The sequence below is a fragment of the Colletes latitarsis genome, chromosome 2 (assembly GCF_051014445.1).
Source record: "Colletes latitarsis isolate SP2378_abdomen chromosome 2, iyColLati1, whole genome shotgun sequence".
NCBI classification, from domain to species: domain Eukaryota; kingdom Metazoa; phylum Arthropoda; class Insecta; order Hymenoptera; family Colletidae; genus Colletes; species Colletes latitarsis.
The window spans coordinates 14,043,073-14,060,831 of record NC_135135.1 but is presented as its reverse complement, the minus strand read 5'-3'; the positions used below and the strand labels follow the sequence as shown (position 1 = coordinate 14,060,831).

General features: G+C 43.2%; 4 protein-coding genes across 5 annotated transcripts; 2 read left to right on the top strand and 2 right to left on the bottom strand.

The window, feature by feature from the left end:
* The first annotated feature begins 282 nt into the window (after positions 1-282).
* 128up (GTP-binding protein 128up) lies at positions 283-2,732 on the top strand. Its single transcript, XM_076784253.1, has 8 exons — positions 283-577; positions 656-821; positions 897-1,027; positions 1,101-1,340; positions 1,416-1,584; positions 1,655-1,784; positions 1,854-1,976; positions 2,047-2,732. The coding sequence occupies exons 1-8, from the start codon at positions 536-538 to the stop codon at positions 2,147-2,149; spliced, it is 1,104 nt and encodes a 367-aa protein (XP_076640368.1). The 5' UTR covers positions 283-535; the 3' UTR covers positions 2,150-2,732.
* On the bottom strand, positions 2,508-4,881 carry LOC143352015 (centrosomal protein of 131 kDa-like). The gene is made up of 8 exons (XM_076784252.1): positions 4,774-4,881; positions 4,206-4,653; positions 3,787-4,004; positions 3,543-3,702; positions 3,226-3,482; positions 2,991-3,162; positions 2,772-2,935; positions 2,508-2,694 (listed from the first exon to the last, which is right to left on the bottom strand). The coding sequence occupies exons 1-8, from the start codon at positions 4,827-4,829 to the stop codon at positions 2,556-2,558; spliced, it is 1,614 nt and encodes a 537-aa protein (XP_076640367.1). The 5' UTR covers positions 4,830-4,881; the 3' UTR covers positions 2,508-2,555.
* On the bottom strand, positions 4,877-5,590 carry LOC143352018 (uncharacterized). The gene is made up of 2 exons (XM_076784255.1): positions 5,154-5,590; positions 4,877-5,053 (listed from the first exon to the last, which is right to left on the bottom strand). Exons 1-2 carry the CDS (start codon positions 5,430-5,432, stop codon positions 4,955-4,957), a joined length of 378 nt encoding a protein of 125 aa, XP_076640370.1. The 5' UTR covers positions 5,433-5,590; the 3' UTR covers positions 4,877-4,954.
* A 748-nt stretch (positions 5,591-6,338) lies between these two features.
* Drep2 (DNA fragmentation factor-related protein 2) lies at positions 6,339-17,554 on the top strand. Of its 2 annotated transcripts, none has more exons than XM_076775766.1 (5): positions 6,339-7,488; positions 9,587-9,683; positions 10,216-10,389; positions 13,833-14,191; positions 14,443-17,554. In XM_076775766.1, exons 1-5 carry the CDS (start codon positions 7,477-7,479, stop codon positions 15,334-15,336), a joined length of 1,536 nt encoding a protein of 511 aa, XP_076631881.1. In that variant the 5' UTR covers positions 6,339-7,476; the 3' UTR covers positions 15,337-17,554. The 2 variants fall into 2 exon arrangements, with proteins under 2 accessions (XP_076631881.1, XP_076631870.1); XM_076775755.1 differs by having other exon boundaries at positions 6,347-7,488; positions 14,440-17,554.
* Positions 17,555-17,759: the final 205 nt, after the last annotated feature.

Below are 17,759 nucleotides of genomic sequence, written 5' to 3'. Positions count from 1 at the left end.
AAACTGTTTCATTATATGATATAATTATTTTAATGAAATAGAGATTTTATTTATTATACAGGATGCATATTTGTAGGGAGTAATACAATATTGATACTGTCAATTTTGTTTGCACATTATTTAATCGAATTTTTCATTACATCTTACAATCGATGTACTCTTAATTTAAAAACATTTTTGATGGTCGAATGAATGAAGATTTGTAGATTTATAAATTAATTAATTTATGTAAATACGAACGAAGGTTTTTACGATAACACTAGTCGATGGTGTAAATTGAAAATAATATAAAATCTGTATTTGAAAACTGGCTTAAAGTCCGGGACAAAAATTTTGCATTTTTTTTTATAGCAAAGACTATGATATTTGGCCACTTTCAACTGTGTGTAACATGTGCATATAACTTGTCAGCACGTGTAAGTTTTTATAGCGAAGTATTCGCGCAAATTTGTAATGGAAGAAACTGAAAGATCATAAATAAGAACGTATTTTAAATAGAAATTAAAGAAAGCTCTGTATATCATATTATTCCAAGATGAGTACAATATTGGAAAAGATTGCTTCAATCGAAGCCGAGGTAACCTCTCTCATGCGTTAAATTATTTTATATTTCATTTTTGTACATTTTTTCCTCAAAAGATGACTTTTTTGACAGATGGCTCGTACTCAAAAAAATAAAGCTACATCCAGCCATTTAGGTTTACTAAAAGCAAAATTAGCTAAACTGAGAAGGGAACTCATAACTCCAAAAGGTGGTGGAGGTGGCGGTGAGCAAGGTTTTGAAGTGGCTAAAACTGGTGATGCTAGAATAGGTTTTGTTGGTGTGTATCGAGTATAGGCTTTGACCTATTTACAGCAGAGTACAATCTTTACTTTTGTTCGTACAAACATTGCAGGCTTTCCATCTGTTGGTAAATCTACTCTTTTAAGCACCCTTGCTGGTGTGTATTCAGAAGTTGCAGCATATGAGTTTACAACCCTCACGACTGTTCCAGGGTGTATAAAGTACAAGGGTGCAAAAATTCAGGTTTTATGCTTGTTTCCCTAAAAACAGAAGTAACATATCCATTCTGTGTTTGGAAATCATGAATTTTTTTTAGTTATTGGATCTCCCCGGTATTATCGAAGGTGCCAAGGATGGCAAGGGACGTGGAAGACAAGTTATAGCAGTAGCTAGAACTTGTAGTTTAATATTCATTGTTTTGGATGTACTGAAACCACTTGGACACAAAAGGCTAATTGAACATGAATTAGAAGGCTTTGGATTACGATTAAACAAACAGCCACCAAACATTACCTTCAGGAAAAAGGATAAAGGTGGCATCAACTTTCAGACTACGGTAATTAACTAACAAGAAGAACAATAAAAAAAATTAGGCACAATTCAATTGATTACGTTGTTTTGTGATTACCAGTGCGCACAATCGGAACTTGATTTAGACAACGTGAAAACTATTCTGTCAGAGTACAAAATTCATAATGCGGATATTACTTTGCGATATGATGCTACGTCCGATGATCTGATCGACGTTATCGAGGGAAACCGTGTTTATGTACCTTGTATTTATTTGCTCAATAAAATAGGTAATCACTGGTTATGATCCGTCAGTTAACATTTGAAACGTCGATCGCAATTCTCTGTATTTAATTTTAGATCAAATCAGTATCGAAGAGTTAGACGTTATTTACAAAATTCCGCATTGTGTGCCTATTTCTGCTCATCATAAATGGAATTTCGATGATTTGCTTGAAAAAATGTGGGATTATTTGCAGCTGGTTCGAATGTAAGTTCTCGAAGCGATTGATTTTATTTCTTCGCAAATAACTTACTTTATTCCGCCATTTTTTTTTAGTTATACCAAACCTAAAGGTCAACTTCCGGATTATAATTCTCCTGTAGTATTAAATAGAGAGAAGCGAACTGTTGAAGATTTTTGTAACAAACTTCATCGATCTATCGCAAAAGAATTTAAGTAGTAAGTTTATTGTTTCGTTACATTTATACTATAAACGAATCAAATCGATATTTTTTTTTGTTATTTGCAGTGCTCTTGTATGGGGTTCGTCCGTCAAACATCAACCGCAGAAAGTAGGAAAAGACCATGTATTGTGCGACGAAGATGTCGTACAGATTGTGAAAAAAGTATAATTTCACTTAAAGTTTTACGCGCAATTATAATAGAAAAAAATCATTTAAATGAACTTTTACAATAATTTTGGTTTTTTATAATTGAAAATATTGAAGCTTTTAAATTGATTTTTTCTCCGCTTCGTACGAATTTACGCAATATTTTTATTATAACAGAAAATAGGGTGCAGCGAAATAGATAATCAACGTATAAAATAACTTTTCACTGTATACATACAATCGAAGAGTATTTGTTAGGAGTGGTTGAAAATTAGTTTTCTATCAAATAAATGTATAAATTACTTGAAAGTTGCTTAAACGTTTAAACATACTGTGTTTATTTCTGATGAAACGGAAGATATCCGAGTGCACAAAAAGAAATATAAAATAAAAATATAAGTAACCGATACATGTCAACAGTTGCCATTTATAAGCTTTTCAAAATGTATTCCCTCCTTTGTTGGTCCAATAATTTCTCGAAATGTTGGCACTTCGATTTAACGTCATTAAGTTGTTTGGTAAGATTTTTTATCGTTAGAACCTTTTGAGTCATTATTAGTTTAATTCTGAAATGTAAAACTGTCATAAATAAAATGAAAAAAGTACTATCTTTAACGCATCTGTTAAAAAATTAATATAGGACCTGCTGTGGAGTTGAGCCATCGATGCGTCCCTGTTTGTATTATTTCGAGTTATTTCTTGGTAAAGGGAAGTTATTTTTTCTTCCAGTTCTCTTTTCTCTACTTCGATCTCTTGCCTCGCCAGTTTCTTGGCATTATCCTTCTCTACGCTTAATCGTTTTACCGCCTAAAAGTGATATCTCTTATTGTAAACTCACCAATAAAACCACGAAATATACTACCTCGTTTACGTTGTTCCAGTCAGACAAACACTCTTGTAATTTTTTCTCTGCTTTCTGCAATTCAACTTCGGTTCTGTCGAGTTTATCTTGAGTCTGCACTAGCCTGTTTTTGTGGCACTGTTCGTTATCTCTCGCAGTTTGCAGGTCCATTTCGAACTTCTCCCGCAAAGATCTGGAATAGTACAGGACTGTATTTGGAAGTCAGTCGAGTACCGCTCGGGGATGTTTCAACTACCTAAGTTTGCAATCAAAATTTCGTTGAAGGGTCAATTTCGTTTCCCGACAATCTTTTTCGAGACGTCCGATAGCAATTTCGATATGTCGATCTCTTTCTTTATAGCAGTCGTCCCGTATTTTACTTTCGGCCTTTTCAAACTTTAAATTCTGTTGTCTTTTATAATCGGCGAGCCAAGCCTCCCATTCCGTCTTCAACGACTCCTGAAGAGCTTTCTTTTCGTTTGAATGTTGTTGCTTCAGAGTTTCTATTTCTTGCTAAACAAAATAACGAGTCTCTCAGATCCGTAACAGCAATCTTCGCTCGAAACCTTTTACCTGACATTGTAGACGAATTCGTTGCAACTTCGCCTCCATTTCAGCGTCGCGTTTTGCTTGCTCTCTGCTGAACTTTTCCCTGTCGTACTGCAACTCTTCTATGAACTTCGTTTGTCGCTCTTTAAATTGCGCCTCTTGCTCCTCTAACTTATCCTTGTATCTGACGAAATAGAAGGAACGATTCGAACGTTAGAAGCCAGTTTGACCGTTTTGAGCGGTACACGTCTGAAGATTTCTCTTGCACCTGGTCCACAAAATATTCTTTTCGTTAGTTAGCATCCTTTCATGGCTCTCGGTGAGTTCCAGTCGGAGCTGCTCCAACTGTTGATTCGATCTACGTATTATCCGCAATTCCGCGTCCTGCAATTCTTTCATGTGCACGTTTCTCAGTCTCTGAATTTCTTCAGCGTGCTTCTCCATCATGTTTCGCAATTCGGGCTCCAACCCTTTCACGGTCATCTCCTAAAAGCGTTATCGTTGCTTTTAACTCACTCATTCCTAAATCACTAACTCAGAGTTTTTGTTGGACTTGTTGAAAAATACATGGTGGTTTTAGCATAGAGATCAGCTATGAGTCTGTATCCAATAGAGACAAAGAGAAGAAGCGAACGATTTAATGAGAATAGGGTAAATCTGTAGTGGCCAAATCATTACGACGAATACCTTGATCTTTGTTGTTCTAGCCTCTATCCATCGCTCCCTTTTGATCTTTTCAGCCGCGGCGCAGTGCTCCCTGGCCCTTTGCAGTTCCACCTCGTGTCTGTCAGCGGCGCATTTCATATCCCGTTGCATCTTTATTTCGATTTCCTTGACCCTCTGCGCCAGCGAGTTGCATTTTTCGGTCAGATCGGTTTTCTCCGTGATTAGTTGCTCGACGAACTTTTGGTGTCTCTTCACGATTCCCTTGTATTTGTCCTCTTGTGCCTGTAGTTTCGACGCGCTGCTCTTGCTCTGAGCTTCCAGCTTCTCGCAGGCCAACTTCCTCTCGGACTTTAGTTGCTCTCTCAGAAGCGTCACCGTAGCGGTTTTCTCCTCGAGCTGCAACCGCGCCGTGACTAAATCTTCTTCGAACACGCGAGGGACGTGGTCCGCGACCTTGGCTGTAACTGTGCTAGAGAAACGAACAGAATTTCACTGTCTTCAGGGAGATCAAACACTGATTAATTCAGCAGTGAAGAAAATTCATGCTCTTTTTGACTGTAATATGTCGTTTTTATTCGCGAATTCTCACCTGTCGCAGCTAGCGCAAGGCAAGGGTTGCGAATTGGCGAATATCTCTTGGAGCATGGCGGCGTCCACTTCGGGTACGCTCACTTTCGTCGCGTCCAGAGAACCTGTCGCGTTTGAAACTGTCAGTAAAATTGCGAGATAACGATCAACGGAAATTCTAATACCAAGAAAATTAGTATCGGTCAGCTACCATCTTCGAGTTTCGCTAAAAAGGACATTATGTCGTCGTAAGTCTCGGTGGATCCGTGTTTGTCTCTCGAGTCGTCTTTCTCCGGTTCTAACTACAAAGGTACCATTAGATTCAACTTTTCGATGCACATTTACGGACAAAAGAAACTTCAGATTTAAACCCTTGAAACGAAAATATAAAGAAACGAGAACCTGGAGTCGATCCATTTCTGGAATTTCGCTAGCAATGTTCTTCTCCAGGTCGTCGATCATGTTGCAGAGTTGTTCGAACGAGCATGACGTCGTCTCGATAATATTTTGGTTATAATCAGCTTTTTTCGTTTCCACCGTTGCATTATCGTCAAACTCTTCTTTCTTGTAGAGGACAGTTTCTTCCGCGATTTCTTTCTGCTTCGAGACGACGCCATTCGTTGGAAGGGGTCTCTTAACGGGTGGTTTTCCGTGAATGTTTGGATGGCTGATGTTAATCATACTTGCTCAAGGGACAATTGTTTTCGCGATTAAGCACGGACCGTAGTAAACTGTACCGAACATTCAAGAGCTCTACGCACGCCAATATTTGTCGGTGCGTTTATGGTTGTCTAGACAACACCATCGGCAATGGTCGCAAAACTTGCACCTGTTTTCGTTCGCCACGCGATCACGCTGGTTATTTCCGTCTTAACCCCCTTGTGATACGCACGTCGATAATCGCTTGTTTAGAAAATGAGAATTTTCTCAGGTTTCTATGTATTTAATATAATATAAGGCTCGCCGCTGGACCGAAATCTATCATTATCACTTTGGGTGCAAGTGGAAAATTCATTAGTGGTCAGGCGCGGAGTCGAATGTACTCGACAAATTTTCAAATTCAGTTAATTTGAAAACGAAGGCTTGAACGAAAATATTCATTCTTTTCGATTTAATGTTACATGTAAATCCTTTGATTTATCCTTGAAATCCTAACCAGTTTCGAGAAAAAAATTCGAGAATGTGTGAAATTTTCGAGAAAATTAAAAATTTCAAATTGTTCTAAAAAAATTATTTTTAGTTACAGAGGTTAATTACAATCATTTTTGGCGAATACACATACCCCCGAAATTCTACGCACTTTCGAGGAAAAAAATTCTTTACCGAAAATATAACGCGTGGCCCGGAATGTTTCTGTAATTTCATTTTCTGTCTCACTTCCTCTTGTGTTCATTTGTGTCACTCGCAACGTTACCAACAGATTTGGAAATGAATTTCAATCCCTTCCATAGTCAACTCACATGCATTTACGCACACACTACAATTGTCTACCCATCAATATTAATTCAGTGAATAGTTTCTCAACTGACCACCATCCATGAGAAGAGGACGCTAAAATCACCCCCGAATTTTCAGGTCGGTATGGCAGTCAGATTGGGCCACGAAAGTCCATAAGGTGTAAGATCTATTCGTATACCTCGTCTGTGGTGAAAGGTCTACTCGTAAACCTCGTCTGTGGTTCAGCGTACCCGCGGGGGTAGGTTACCGATCGAAGCATTGGATAGGCAGGGTGCGTTTATTATCTTGCAGGGTTTGTCGGAGGGGTTGTCAGGGGTTGGCAGGCAGCACCGTCTGGAACGAACTCGGGAACTGGGTAGCTCTGGAAGAGATCGTGGGGGATACGAGGAGGCAGTGGTCGTCAGTCGGAAGAGAGTGGCGCGTGTGGGGCGAGGTTGTTGCGGGTGAACTCGTGGGGAGAAGGAGAGGCCGAGGGTGAGGGCGAGGGTGTCTGTACGTACACCGAGAGAGAATCGATCTAAAACTAGGAGTCGCCGCAGTAACCGCTGGGAGGAAGCCACTGTTACAATTTGCCCCCATATGCGCTAGTGAAATCTTAGATCGGGTAATTGTACGGCGAGGGCAGCTAGAATGAGGTGTTCCCGCGAGGAGGTGGTCGGTCGCGTACGGCCCGCGCGTTGATACGAGGCTCCCTCGAGCGAAACGCCAACGCCGATACGGGCTGGGATAGACGGAGTGTGCTGGGATAATCCAGAGAACGACTCGGAGAACCGGAGAGAGCGAACGGACACGGACGAGGGAGAGAGACAGAGAGAGGGGAAAAGATAGACGTGGGTAGCGCGCGAGGAAAGGAGACCGCGGGAGAAGAGATATATCGGAGGGAGAATAGGGTGAACGGTAAAGAGAGTAAACGGTGTCGCATCGCGAGGTGTTTCGGTGTACGGTGTGCACGGCACGGGGAGCAAACGTTCGCGTAGAGGATCGCCGATAGGAGTCGGACGTGAAGAAACGGTCAGAAACGGGAGGAGAACGAGGAAGAGGCGCACGGAACCGAGAGAAACGGAGAAAAACGGGCCGCGAAAGAGAGGGAAGGCAACGGGAGCAGGGGGGAGGGACACGGAAAGACTGAGAGCGCGAGCAAGGGTGGGCGGACAGTAGTGCACGAGAGCATCCCGTCGCCGCGATAATGCGACGTGCAGCATCTTCGCTCGTTCCTTCTGAATAAGTGCTCGCTGGGACGGTCCCTTACCTGCAGGGATATGACGTAATGGCAAGAGAGGTACGCAATTTCTTTGCTTTACAACGTTACGCGCGAGCTTGCTCAACGTACCGCTATCCCACCAATACCGTGTCAACCCCATCCACAAACGACCGTCCCTGGACGATTATCCTTGCGAACCGATTGTAAACGTTCGCGTTCCTCGGTCACCCCCTGTTGGACTCTCGTTTACTTGTCTCGCGTACGACACCGCGCACGCTTTGCCCGCGAGTGCATCATCCTCGTTGGCCAGTTATGCATCACCGCGACGCGGACTCACGCATCCGCACGCATATCGGGACCGCGGACGTGCCCCGTCGCCCCCAGAACACCCACGGAAAACGTCTTTCGCCTCGTCTTTCGGTTCCCCGGTGGCTTTGGACCATTCTCTTTCTCTCGCCAGATCCAGGCTGTGACCTAGACTGCGTTCAGCGCAGCCTTTTAGGTTATACGCCGCTCGTCCCGTTGGAACGACCGCTTCGGGGATCGACGTGGCCTCGATCCCCCCGGTGTCCAGGTTCGTCGTTGCGTTCTGCGGCATTGTTTACCAAGGCTGTCCTTACGGGAATGCCGCATCGAGTGGCGATCCTGTTCCTCGGTACTCCGAGTGCAACGTACGCCGAACCCAGAGCCGCGCAGTTCTCGCGGTCTGCTCGCGTTTCCTACGGAATCATCGCACCGTTCTTCTTTCGTCCTTGCGTTTTCACGCCTTCCTTCGTCCTTCCGTTCTTTTTTCCTATGATTTTTTTTTTTCTTGATCGGTTACCCGAGAATGATTGAATCAGGTCAGTGTTTTCGACCATAAGTTGCGCCCGCGTCTGCGCAACCCCTGCTCGCTTTGCGCCTCCCTGTTGAAAACTAGGGACAACCCAAACATAATAATTCCACTCTTTGGCTCGCGTTATTTTAATAACGTTCGCGAGTAACAGCGGCGTATCGTGTCTCGGTCGGCCGCTCCGGAGACCCGTTAACCTCGACGATCGACTGATCGCTGCCCTCTTGACCCGCGACCCTGGCTGCCAGCGCGCGGGTACATATTTCCTTTTCTCTTTTCCCCTTTTTTCTTTATGGGAGGCGGGCGGGATCGAATTCGCACCGGAGATTCCTTCCGAGGCTCGGTTTACTCCAAGTTTTCTTGAAACTCGAAAGATCACGGGCTCGACTTCGCTTTGACGACACCGAGAGCTGCTCCCGAGGAGACACTCGATACTCGACACGGCAAACATCGCTCCAATATGCACGCTATCGGACGTAGGATATTGTTTTTGGCCCTGTACGTCCTACGTTTCTAGTACAGACTGCCCGTGAACTCGAAAAGTCTGGTACCCACGAACGACCGAGTCCGGTTAAGGGTGTGTGGAATACGTTTCACGAAAGTTTTCCTCGACGTCGGTCCTCGTCTTGGTACGAAGATAGCCGCGCGTCGTGAAAAATAGCAACGAAAATATTAAAAGAATAAAAATAAGAGGAAAGAATATAAGCCTCGATGTTGCAAGGATATATGGGTATTCGATAATAATTTTTCACTCGAGGCGCGCGATAGGCTTTTGTTTATAGTCTGTTCTACTTGGTTATCGCGTATAAAACACGTAGGGTAAAATTACTTTCCTGTTGACCCGGCGCAGACACTTCGGTTCGCTTAACATCTAGGCGATAAGCATTTTCCACGGCGGCCCGACGGTTTTACGGTTTCTTTACACGCAATTACGTTCCGTTTCAAGCTATCCACTCCCATTGATAGACTCTTTTTCCGATACGCGGTGGCCTCGTGTCTGCCTTCGAGCGAGGCTTCTGTGTCCGCGTTCCTCGGATTCTGGCACGTACCGTCAGATATTTTCTACGGATGCTAATTTCTTCGACGGCGCGGAATAACGGGATTAATTTATCCGCGCGAGTCGAAAATTCATTTATTCGATTACCGTCTCGAATCCTCATCCTTACCCGAAACGGACAGAACAACGTTCACCATTGAAATAACGTACACCATCATTCCCGCTTAATCTCCCCGCAAGCGATACACCGATAGGTAAAAAGAAACGCAACGATCACGCGTTTTGCTGGCTGCGTGTCAAGTCGTTCCCGGCGCAATCGAAATTTCCAACAGTTCATTTCTGTGCAGGAGTTACGGAGCAAGAGACCTTTTAAGATATGGGACAGCTGGCGTAACGTAAGAAAGGGACTGGTTGTTAGCAATTTCGAGGAACTGATACACCGGGGTAAGAAACGCGTCCATTGAAACCGCTAGCGAAACTAAATCGCCCTGCTGCTCGCTCTGGAAAGTATATGCACACATCGACGCTACTACCACGTGGTTTTGACAGTAATCGCCCTTTCGATCCCGAACCTGGACGCTCACGATGCTCACGAGGCTCGCACGAATTCGCGCGATCGGAAGTTTGAAATGTATCGTGAGTCCGCAAGAAGTTGGCTAGCGAAAGGCACGCGTTTCTGATTGGTTCCCCACTCTAGTTCTCTAATGCGTCGCAGTGGGGATGGGCGGAGCAAACGAAGCACTCCCCTGTCCCCTGCGCTGTCCCGCTAGCCAACTTCTCGCGGACGCACAGTACACACGTTCGACGCTGATTTAATGTTAAATCCGTATCGAATCGCGATCGAGAAGGCGGCGCTCGTACGACGGAGAGAAACATAATTCGTCCCCGATCTGTATCTACCTTATATTTTTAACGCTATCACGAATCAACGTACGAGATATCTAATCACTGTCTGGTGGTGTTGTTCCTATCGCAGGCAAGGAGAAGTTGGGCGTGCCACAGAACGAGAATGTCTCTTTAGTGTTGGAGTCGGACGGAACGCAAGTGGAGGACGGTGATTACTTCAAGACTCTAGCGAACAACACGATCCTGCTGTTACTGCGGCATGGTGAACGCTGGTGTCCAACAGGAGTCGACATCATACGCGCCGGTATCTATCCGTCAAACGAATTAACGATAGTTCCAGCGTAGAAACCTCGAGAGTTTCGCCGCAGTTACGGCCAGGCTGAATGCTACTTCGCGAGGGATATTTGCGCGAAAGGTCGACGAGATTTTCACGAAATCCTTCCAAGTCGTCCAGAGTACGCAAAAATAGGAGACACGTATTTTTATTACTGCGGTAACTCGAGTTTAACACGGTGACTGTCCGCTGACCCACATGTGGATCGGGTCGGTTTTGAATGCAGAACAAATATGGCCTCCACTGGTAATGTGAAAGAGTTCTTTAGAATAAAGAAAATGTACGCTACCGCTCGGAAGTTTGGGTACACCTTGTGTCGCGAGTAAGTTCTTATCAAAGAGAACCATAGAGGAATCAGGAATTATTTTTCTTGCTATTAGTTCCTTGGATATTTTAAATGTGAGGTACATTTCGTAAAAGTACCAATTTCCCCATCTTTCCATATGTTCTAAAATATTGGTTCTATTAAAAGGCAAAAAGTATATTTAAAGTTCAATTAAATTATAAAATAAATTGAAAATAGCATTTGGGGAGTGCAGTTTTAGTCCTAAAACTTAAGTTACCGTAGTTAAATCATGTTTCCTTTATTTTGGGGCAATTTATAAAATTGGAAAGTTCGATCAAAATACTGAGAATAACATAAGAAGAATATGATGTAAATTATCATTGTATAGAAAAATTGTACTGTAATGTACCAACATTAATTAAAACACAATGATGATCTATTCAATAGTGATTTTAATTAATGCAGAAGACTTTGCAGCAGTCTTCTCCGTTAAATATTGCGTAACCTTGAATTCAATAGGTGTTAGATCAAAAATTTGGCACTCGTCCAAGAATACTGGTGGACTCCTCGATAAGGGTAATCTAGAAATTCTTGCCTTAGACTCTAAAGAAATATTAGTTTATCTTAACTCCGTGAATCTGTTCAAACGCGATCTTGTTGAGCTAATTACAGTTCGAAGCCAATGAAATTTTAAATATAAAATTAATTTTTATAATTGAAACTGTAAACTGTAAACTTACTTATGTATTAACTATTTTAACTTAATTGTTATTTCGTCCAAAGATGCTGGATTTTTGATACAATAGTTATTAAATGACAGGTAACGCTGTACGTAAAGGGAAAAGACTATTGTGTCTTATATTAATTTAAATCACCGCTAATAGATAATTCATTACTGTGTTTTAATTAGTATTTTAATACACACAGCGATTAGAATCAATTTTGTATTTGTGCGTCAATATTACTTGTATACCAATGCAACATGTCCAACTTGGATATCGGATTAAGTAGAAAAAGCGAATATTGGTCAGACGGGCTAGGCAAATCGTACTCAGCGTAGTAATTTCGATGTTTTCACTTTCTACGGTCGTCATATTAGATAAATCATTCTAACTTCTGTAATTAGTACTTCATATATGCAATGATTAATACAAAAACTATATGCATTCTCATTTTGCAACAGAAGACTTTGAAAATTTAATATCTATGTCGACCACGTTCGCTATATTGAATTAGCTATTTTTATATCGAATTCATAATCATCGACACCAAAAATCCAACACAATTTATTACAAATAATCATATTCGAACTATGGAATCGAAAGATTTTGAGAAACGATTCGAGCAACGTGTACTTAGGGGTAACCCATTACTCAGGGGAGAGATAAAGTAAATCGATCGTTCGTTCCAAAATATTTCGCCAATGTTTTGTAAATATTTAAAGCGAGTATTTGCAACATCGACGGAAATCCGAGATTTATTATTAGCCGTGCGATTGATTTTCTTTTTGCATACTTGATCGGATGTCCAAATCGCTTGAAAATTCGAATGGTGTCGTAATTATGCATCACACTGTACCAGTTCGCTTCATCGCGGGTAAACAAGTCGCAAAAAAGAGCGAACAGATGGGAACGTGTAACGTGACGCTGTACTTTGTTACGAGGGATAACGCGGCTCTATGAGTTTTCTCTGGGCCGCCGTGTGGTATTTTTATAGCAAACGGGGGAGTCGTACCTTGGAAGTGAAGTATAGGCGTCTTTGATTGATTCGTCGCACCGTGCTACCGTTAGCGTGAAGCGTGAAATTATAGGTCGGAGATGTCGCGCGTAAGGCCAGGCGCATATTGAACGCACGCTGAGGCAGCGCAGCGCATGATTCTACAAATCAGGCACGATCGAACAAACATGCAAAATATTTAACAAAACGTTCGATTCTGTAATAAGTCTAGGGTAAAACAGCGGGTTTTAAGATCACCGATTCTTAAGAAAATTACCTTCGTAACAGAATTGTTATCTTCCATTAAAGAATCGCCTTTTCTAAATAATTGTTCACTTTTCATTGTTAAAAGAAACTGCGTACATAAATATATATTGCCAACCATCGACACGGTAGCAGCGTGCGAGTGACAAATCGACGCACAATAAAATATAGAACAGATAAAAAGGTCAAGTGTGCTGCAAAGTCTAGTGAACCGAGCCGTGTGTTTGACACGTCAGCTATAAACAATGTAAAATAATTACGCCGTGCCCATTTGTCGTGCCACGCAGGGCTGTCTAACGCAGAAGCTGTGGGGGTCGTATCGAATCGAATGAATTTTTGATTTTACTGAGAGTGTTCAGAAGTTTTAAGAGGTCTTGCATTTTCTTTGTTAGGTCAAAGAGTCAGAATAGGAAAGATGCGCTTTAGGAAAGAAAGAATGACGTTCAACACGTGTCTACCAAATATTTACGACGTCGACAGGGTGTCGCGTGTCGGAGGAACTTTTGCGACGATAATAGCGGCGTCGGCACGGGACACGAGTCCTCTATGAATAGAAGACAGTATCGATTCCTAAGTACAATAAGACAAAAGTGCAGATTCGTTAAAGAGGGCTATCAGATAACGATTTTGTTTGTAGAGTGTCGCGGGTGTCTGTCGGCCGATGCATTCTAACGACGGTGTCAGAAAAAGATCGATACGCGTGCTCCGATGCTCGGAAATTTCGATCATTTTGAGAGATTGTTAGACTGAAAGTTTCAGGAAATAGTACCTAGTGAGTTTTGGTTTCGGTATGAGAGACTGTCAGTAAGTATGATAACTAGAAAAACTAATTCCGGTTGTTGACCTCTGCTTAAAAAGATTCTTGTAAATATGTCGTTTCTGTAAGCGTTACAAAGGTATCGTCTCCCGTACTTGCCGCCAGAGGGATCCTGTTCCTCTCGCAAGTGCTCGATCTTCCGTTTGTATGTATGCGTTCCTCGACCGACTAGCCAATATCCTGGCGTGAAAGGTAGGGTCTGCTAGGATGCTCTCCTTTTCTTTTCCACTTCTCATCAACAGGACCCCACAGTATGGTACCGCTACAAGTCCCCTTAACAACAATTGTGTTAATTTCCGCTCGATCTAACGTGGTGTTTGTGGTTTGCAGCAATTTCAGCCATACCGAAAATAGTTTGCGAAACGATCCACGCCCTGGAGCTGCACGATGAGACGCCGTCGTGGAAAATCATGGACAATAAGGGACGAGTCACCGTGGTCCTGCACTGGGATCAGCGTTCGTCCACGTCGTCGCAAGTGCAGCAACAGCAGAAGGGTCCGGACGCGCAGAGCTCCAAGTATTCACCGACAAAGAAAGCCGATCTGAGCGGCACGCAGCGGCCGTCGTTGGTCATACAGACCAGCCTGGACAAGCTCAACTACGGAGGGAAGCAGGGACACTTGGCGGCCGAGATCGGTCCCAGCCGCTACGCCAGCCCCCAAATCACTGTGATAAATCATGACGACATGGTACGATAATCCTGGCTCTCTTTATCCGTCTCGTATACGATTCTATTTGACTGATTAACGCGAGGTTTCCGGGTGTATAAGTCGGCTCCGATGGCGCCCGACGACGTCTCCGGTCCTATCTAGACGAAAAAATACGCCTTATAGGGGCGGAGAGACGACCCGCACCCGGAAGCCTCGGTGGTGTCTCGCATCTCGCGTTGTAGCCTCTCGAAAGCCATCGTTTAAAAATGTCGTCGTGGTAACGACAGCAGCAGCAGCCGCAGCCGCCGCAGCAGCAGCCGCACGGAATCTCGGGACGACTGGTGAAGCAGAGCACGAACTCGTTCGACAGCACGGCCGTCCATATCCACACGCCCGAGTGCTCGAACCACATCCATCAGCCGGTGGTGAGGAACGGGAGTCCTGTGAACGGGGCGGACGGCGGCGCCAGCGGGGAATGCGATTTCCATTGCTGCGCCCTTCACGAGGAGGGACGTAGAATCGCGGTGCACAAGTCGGTGGCCACCTCGCCGATCCAGGACGCCCAGCACCAGCAGTACCAGCAACAGCAGCAGCAACAGCACCATCATCCGCACCAGCATCAGCAGCAGCAGCAGACGCAGACGCAGACATCGTCGCCTCAGCCGCCATCCTCGTTGTCGGACGGCACGAGACGAACCGGTCTGAGCAAGGGACACGTGCGTTTCTGCGATACCGCCGACGAGGAGTCAAGCCCGCGGCTCGCCGGCAACTCGGCCACCGGCTTTCACCTCCAGCATCATCACAATCATCATCAGGAGCATGACAGCTCCGAGTCGGAGACCGAGAACACGATCATGGAGGACGAGATCGTCACCTCGGAGAAGTTTTTACTGCTCATCGATCAGCTCACCGTAGACCAGAAGCATCTAAGCATCAAAGACATCGGTATCATCCTCGAACGGCTCAACTCCAAGATCCTCGACGTGGAGCGGCTCGATCGCGAAAGCGAGAGCGAGGAGTGTTACAACTGGACGATCAAGGCGATCATCAGGGGAGACGTGTTGAGGGAGCTCGGGATCATTTACAACGGGAACTACTACGCGATCTCCGAGCATCCGGGCTACAAGGAGGAATCCGAGGAGAATAACGAGGATAACGAGGAGGAGGAGGAGGATAGACTTTAATATGATGCTGTTTTATTAGATAGATAGTTAGATAGATAGATAGATAGATTATACACCTATTAATGATTATTATTAAATATAGTACGTATCGAGCTGCGGGGAGGGGGCTTCGAGACGATTCGAATAGCGGATATGACGTGGGGGCGTACGGCGTACGGGCGGTGGGGGCAACCGGGGGGATGGGACATGCCGGGAATGTCGGATGACGAGCGGCGAAACGTGATTTTTTTCAAAATGTTTTCATAATAAAACAAAGGAACGCGTCATAATAAAAGAAAAAAAAATCATACGATACCTTATAAACTTAGTTCTAAAGACGGTTGTTGAAATATGTACTTATTAAATAGTATGTATACTTGTAGGAAACGTTTTTGGGATTACGGACGTTGAGTCCGTAACCGTCCACAACACTGCCCTATCTAAAAATAACAAAAAAGAGAAAAAAAAGCAAAAAAAAAACAAATAAAGCAAAACGAGAGAGACGAAGAGGACAAGAGAGAATTCCATCGTGCGTTCTGCTCGCGTACTGGTCTCTCGATGCCGTTTCGCTTTGGAAACGGGAAAGCAATCCCGCGAGTCCTCGGTCCGAACGTCGCCGAGGATCGAGCGGAAGAAACTGCCGAAACGTCGTCCCCTAGGAGAAGAACTTGAATGGCAGACGATGACGAACGAAAATACAACCGAACCGGATACCGAAGGAAGAGGAGAAATCTCTATTACCACCATCGTTGATCGTCGACGTAATTTCTCCTAATGATTCGCGAGGGATCGCGCGTCCGCGTTACGAGGGTCGTTGGTCGTCGGAGTCGGGCATCTTTGCCTTCGCGTGCTTCTCGTTCTCTTCCAAAAACAGTTCCCAGTGACGAACTAGAAAAACAAATTTTCTTTTTACGGATCTCACCGAACGGATTTTTGCCCGACTCTCGTCGTGCGACATGCGTATGCTGTACTGTACCCTCGGTTATAGGAGTGCGCGCCAAATCGGGGGAGCGTGGTCGCTTTGAAGTTACCTCCTCTCCATCGCGCATGCCCAAATGCTCCGCGACTGTGCGACAGAATCATTCTGCCACTGGCCGCGAGACGGGGTGGTTCGAAACTTCTGTTAGATGAGGTCAAAAGACGGGAAAAATTTTATACGAATATTATAATATAAGTACGTTACTTTTTCAAGCATGGTTCGATTTTATAATTTGGATTGTAATTTTTATCGAACGAATGACGGATCAATATTGTTTATCTTCTATTCATTGCTCGAAATTTGTCCACGTAAAAATTTGACCAATCTCTGGACGGGACTAACTTCTTTATAACGAGTAATATGAATGCTTTGTCGATATTTCCGCGATGTTTAACCCTCTATAAATTATTTTTGACTTCTGACAGAAATAGTATAATAGGACGTTGATACATTGCGCTAAGGGCATAGGGTAAAAGGTAAATTTGTATAAAAGCAACCTTTTAGCTGTATCCATCTTGATGTAAAAGATTGTAACTAATGCTTGTTATAAACGTACACTGGTGAAGGAATGCAATCTTTGAAAATATATATAGATATGTGAGTTTAGAGTTATAGGGTTATAGGGGCTTAAATATTTGCCTTATATTACAGAGTCAGATTCGTGTTTCATACATTATGAGTGTCGAAACACGACGCTTGTCTTTAAATTAACTATATTCTGTATCGTTGCTCAATATTTGATGCGTTTTGAAGAAATGAATTTTCATGGATCGATGAAGATGGATTAAATGCTCGGCCAGTGCCTGATTATATATAAAATTGTAAGGCAACGGGTTAAAGTTCATCCCTGGAGCATCACGCTTGTTTTTTCGTTCATTAATTCCTTTATAGAGTCCAGCAAATCTCAGTGTTAGTTGTATTTCAAATGATTATAATCATTATCTCTTGAAAGGAGAAAGTTCAAAGTCATAATTTTCGTACAGCGTTGTTCTAAGCAATATACCCACTATGTCCGCAATAAATGCTTTATTTTACACTTGACAGTATTCAATGTTCGCGTCTAATATAATAATTATAGTATCTTGAGAAGTATATACAGTAGAATAGAAAATATTAAGCATTCTTGTTTGAAATTTTTTCTTGCCTATAGGAAAAACGCAAGGATGCTTGATTAGCGAATGACAATTATTAAAAACATATGATAGGACAAAGAGAAAGAATATTACCAGAGAACAGAAGAATATACATGTTGGATGAGTATCTGGAAAGAAATTCATGTTTGTTCTTGATATTACTGCAGAAACATTCTTAACGGGTGACTTTAAAATATACGTACAAGTTAGTTAATATTTCTTATTGCATTTACGAACTGTTTAAAATTTCTTAAAGAAAAATGATCAGTAACTGAAATCCACGTCTACTCTTTAGTTCCAAAAGGGTTAAACGTCGTGTAGTTATTATGTAG

Excerpts from the sequence above, each read along its gene's own strand:
- LOC143352015 (XM_076784252.1), bottom strand. The coding sequence starts at position 4,829 with ATGCTCCAAGAGATATTCGCCAATTCGCAACCCTTGCCTTGCGCTAGC. Across the intron at positions 3,703-3,786 it reads AAGAATATTTTGTGGACCAG|ATACAAGGATAAGTTAGAGG; the intron begins GTGCAAGAGAAA and ends CTATTTCGTCAG. Across the intron at positions 3,163-3,225 it reads AATTTTGATTGCAAACTTAG|ATCTTTGCGGGAGAAGTTCG; the intron begins GTAGTTGAAACA and ends GTACTATTCCAG.
- LOC143352018 (XM_076784255.1), bottom strand. The coding sequence starts at position 5,432 with ATGATTAACATCAGCCATCCAAACATTCACGGAAAACCACCCGTTAAG. Across the intron at positions 5,054-5,153 it reads CAGAAATGGATCGACTCCAG|TTAGAACCGGAGAAAGACGA; the intron begins GTTCTCGTTTCT and ends GTACCTTTGTAG.
- Drep2 (XM_076775755.1), top strand. Across the intron at positions 10,390-13,832 it reads AGTCGACATCATACGCGCCG|CAATTTCAGCCATACCGAAA; the intron begins GTATCTATCCGT and ends TGTGGTTTGCAG. Across the intron at positions 14,192-14,439 it reads TGATAAATCATGACGACATG|CAGCAGCAGCCGCAGCCGCC; the intron begins GTACGATAATCC and ends TGGTAACGACAG.
- 128up (XM_076784253.1), top strand. The coding sequence starts at position 536 with ATGAGTACAATATTGGAAAAGATTGCTTCAATCGAAGCCGAG. Across the intron at positions 1,028-1,100 it reads ACAAGGGTGCAAAAATTCAG|TTATTGGATCTCCCCGGTAT; the intron begins GTTTTATGCTTG and ends AATTTTTTTTAG. Across the intron at positions 1,785-1,853 it reads TATTTGCAGCTGGTTCGAAT|TTATACCAAACCTAAAGGTC; the intron begins GTAAGTTCTCGA and ends ATTTTTTTTTAG.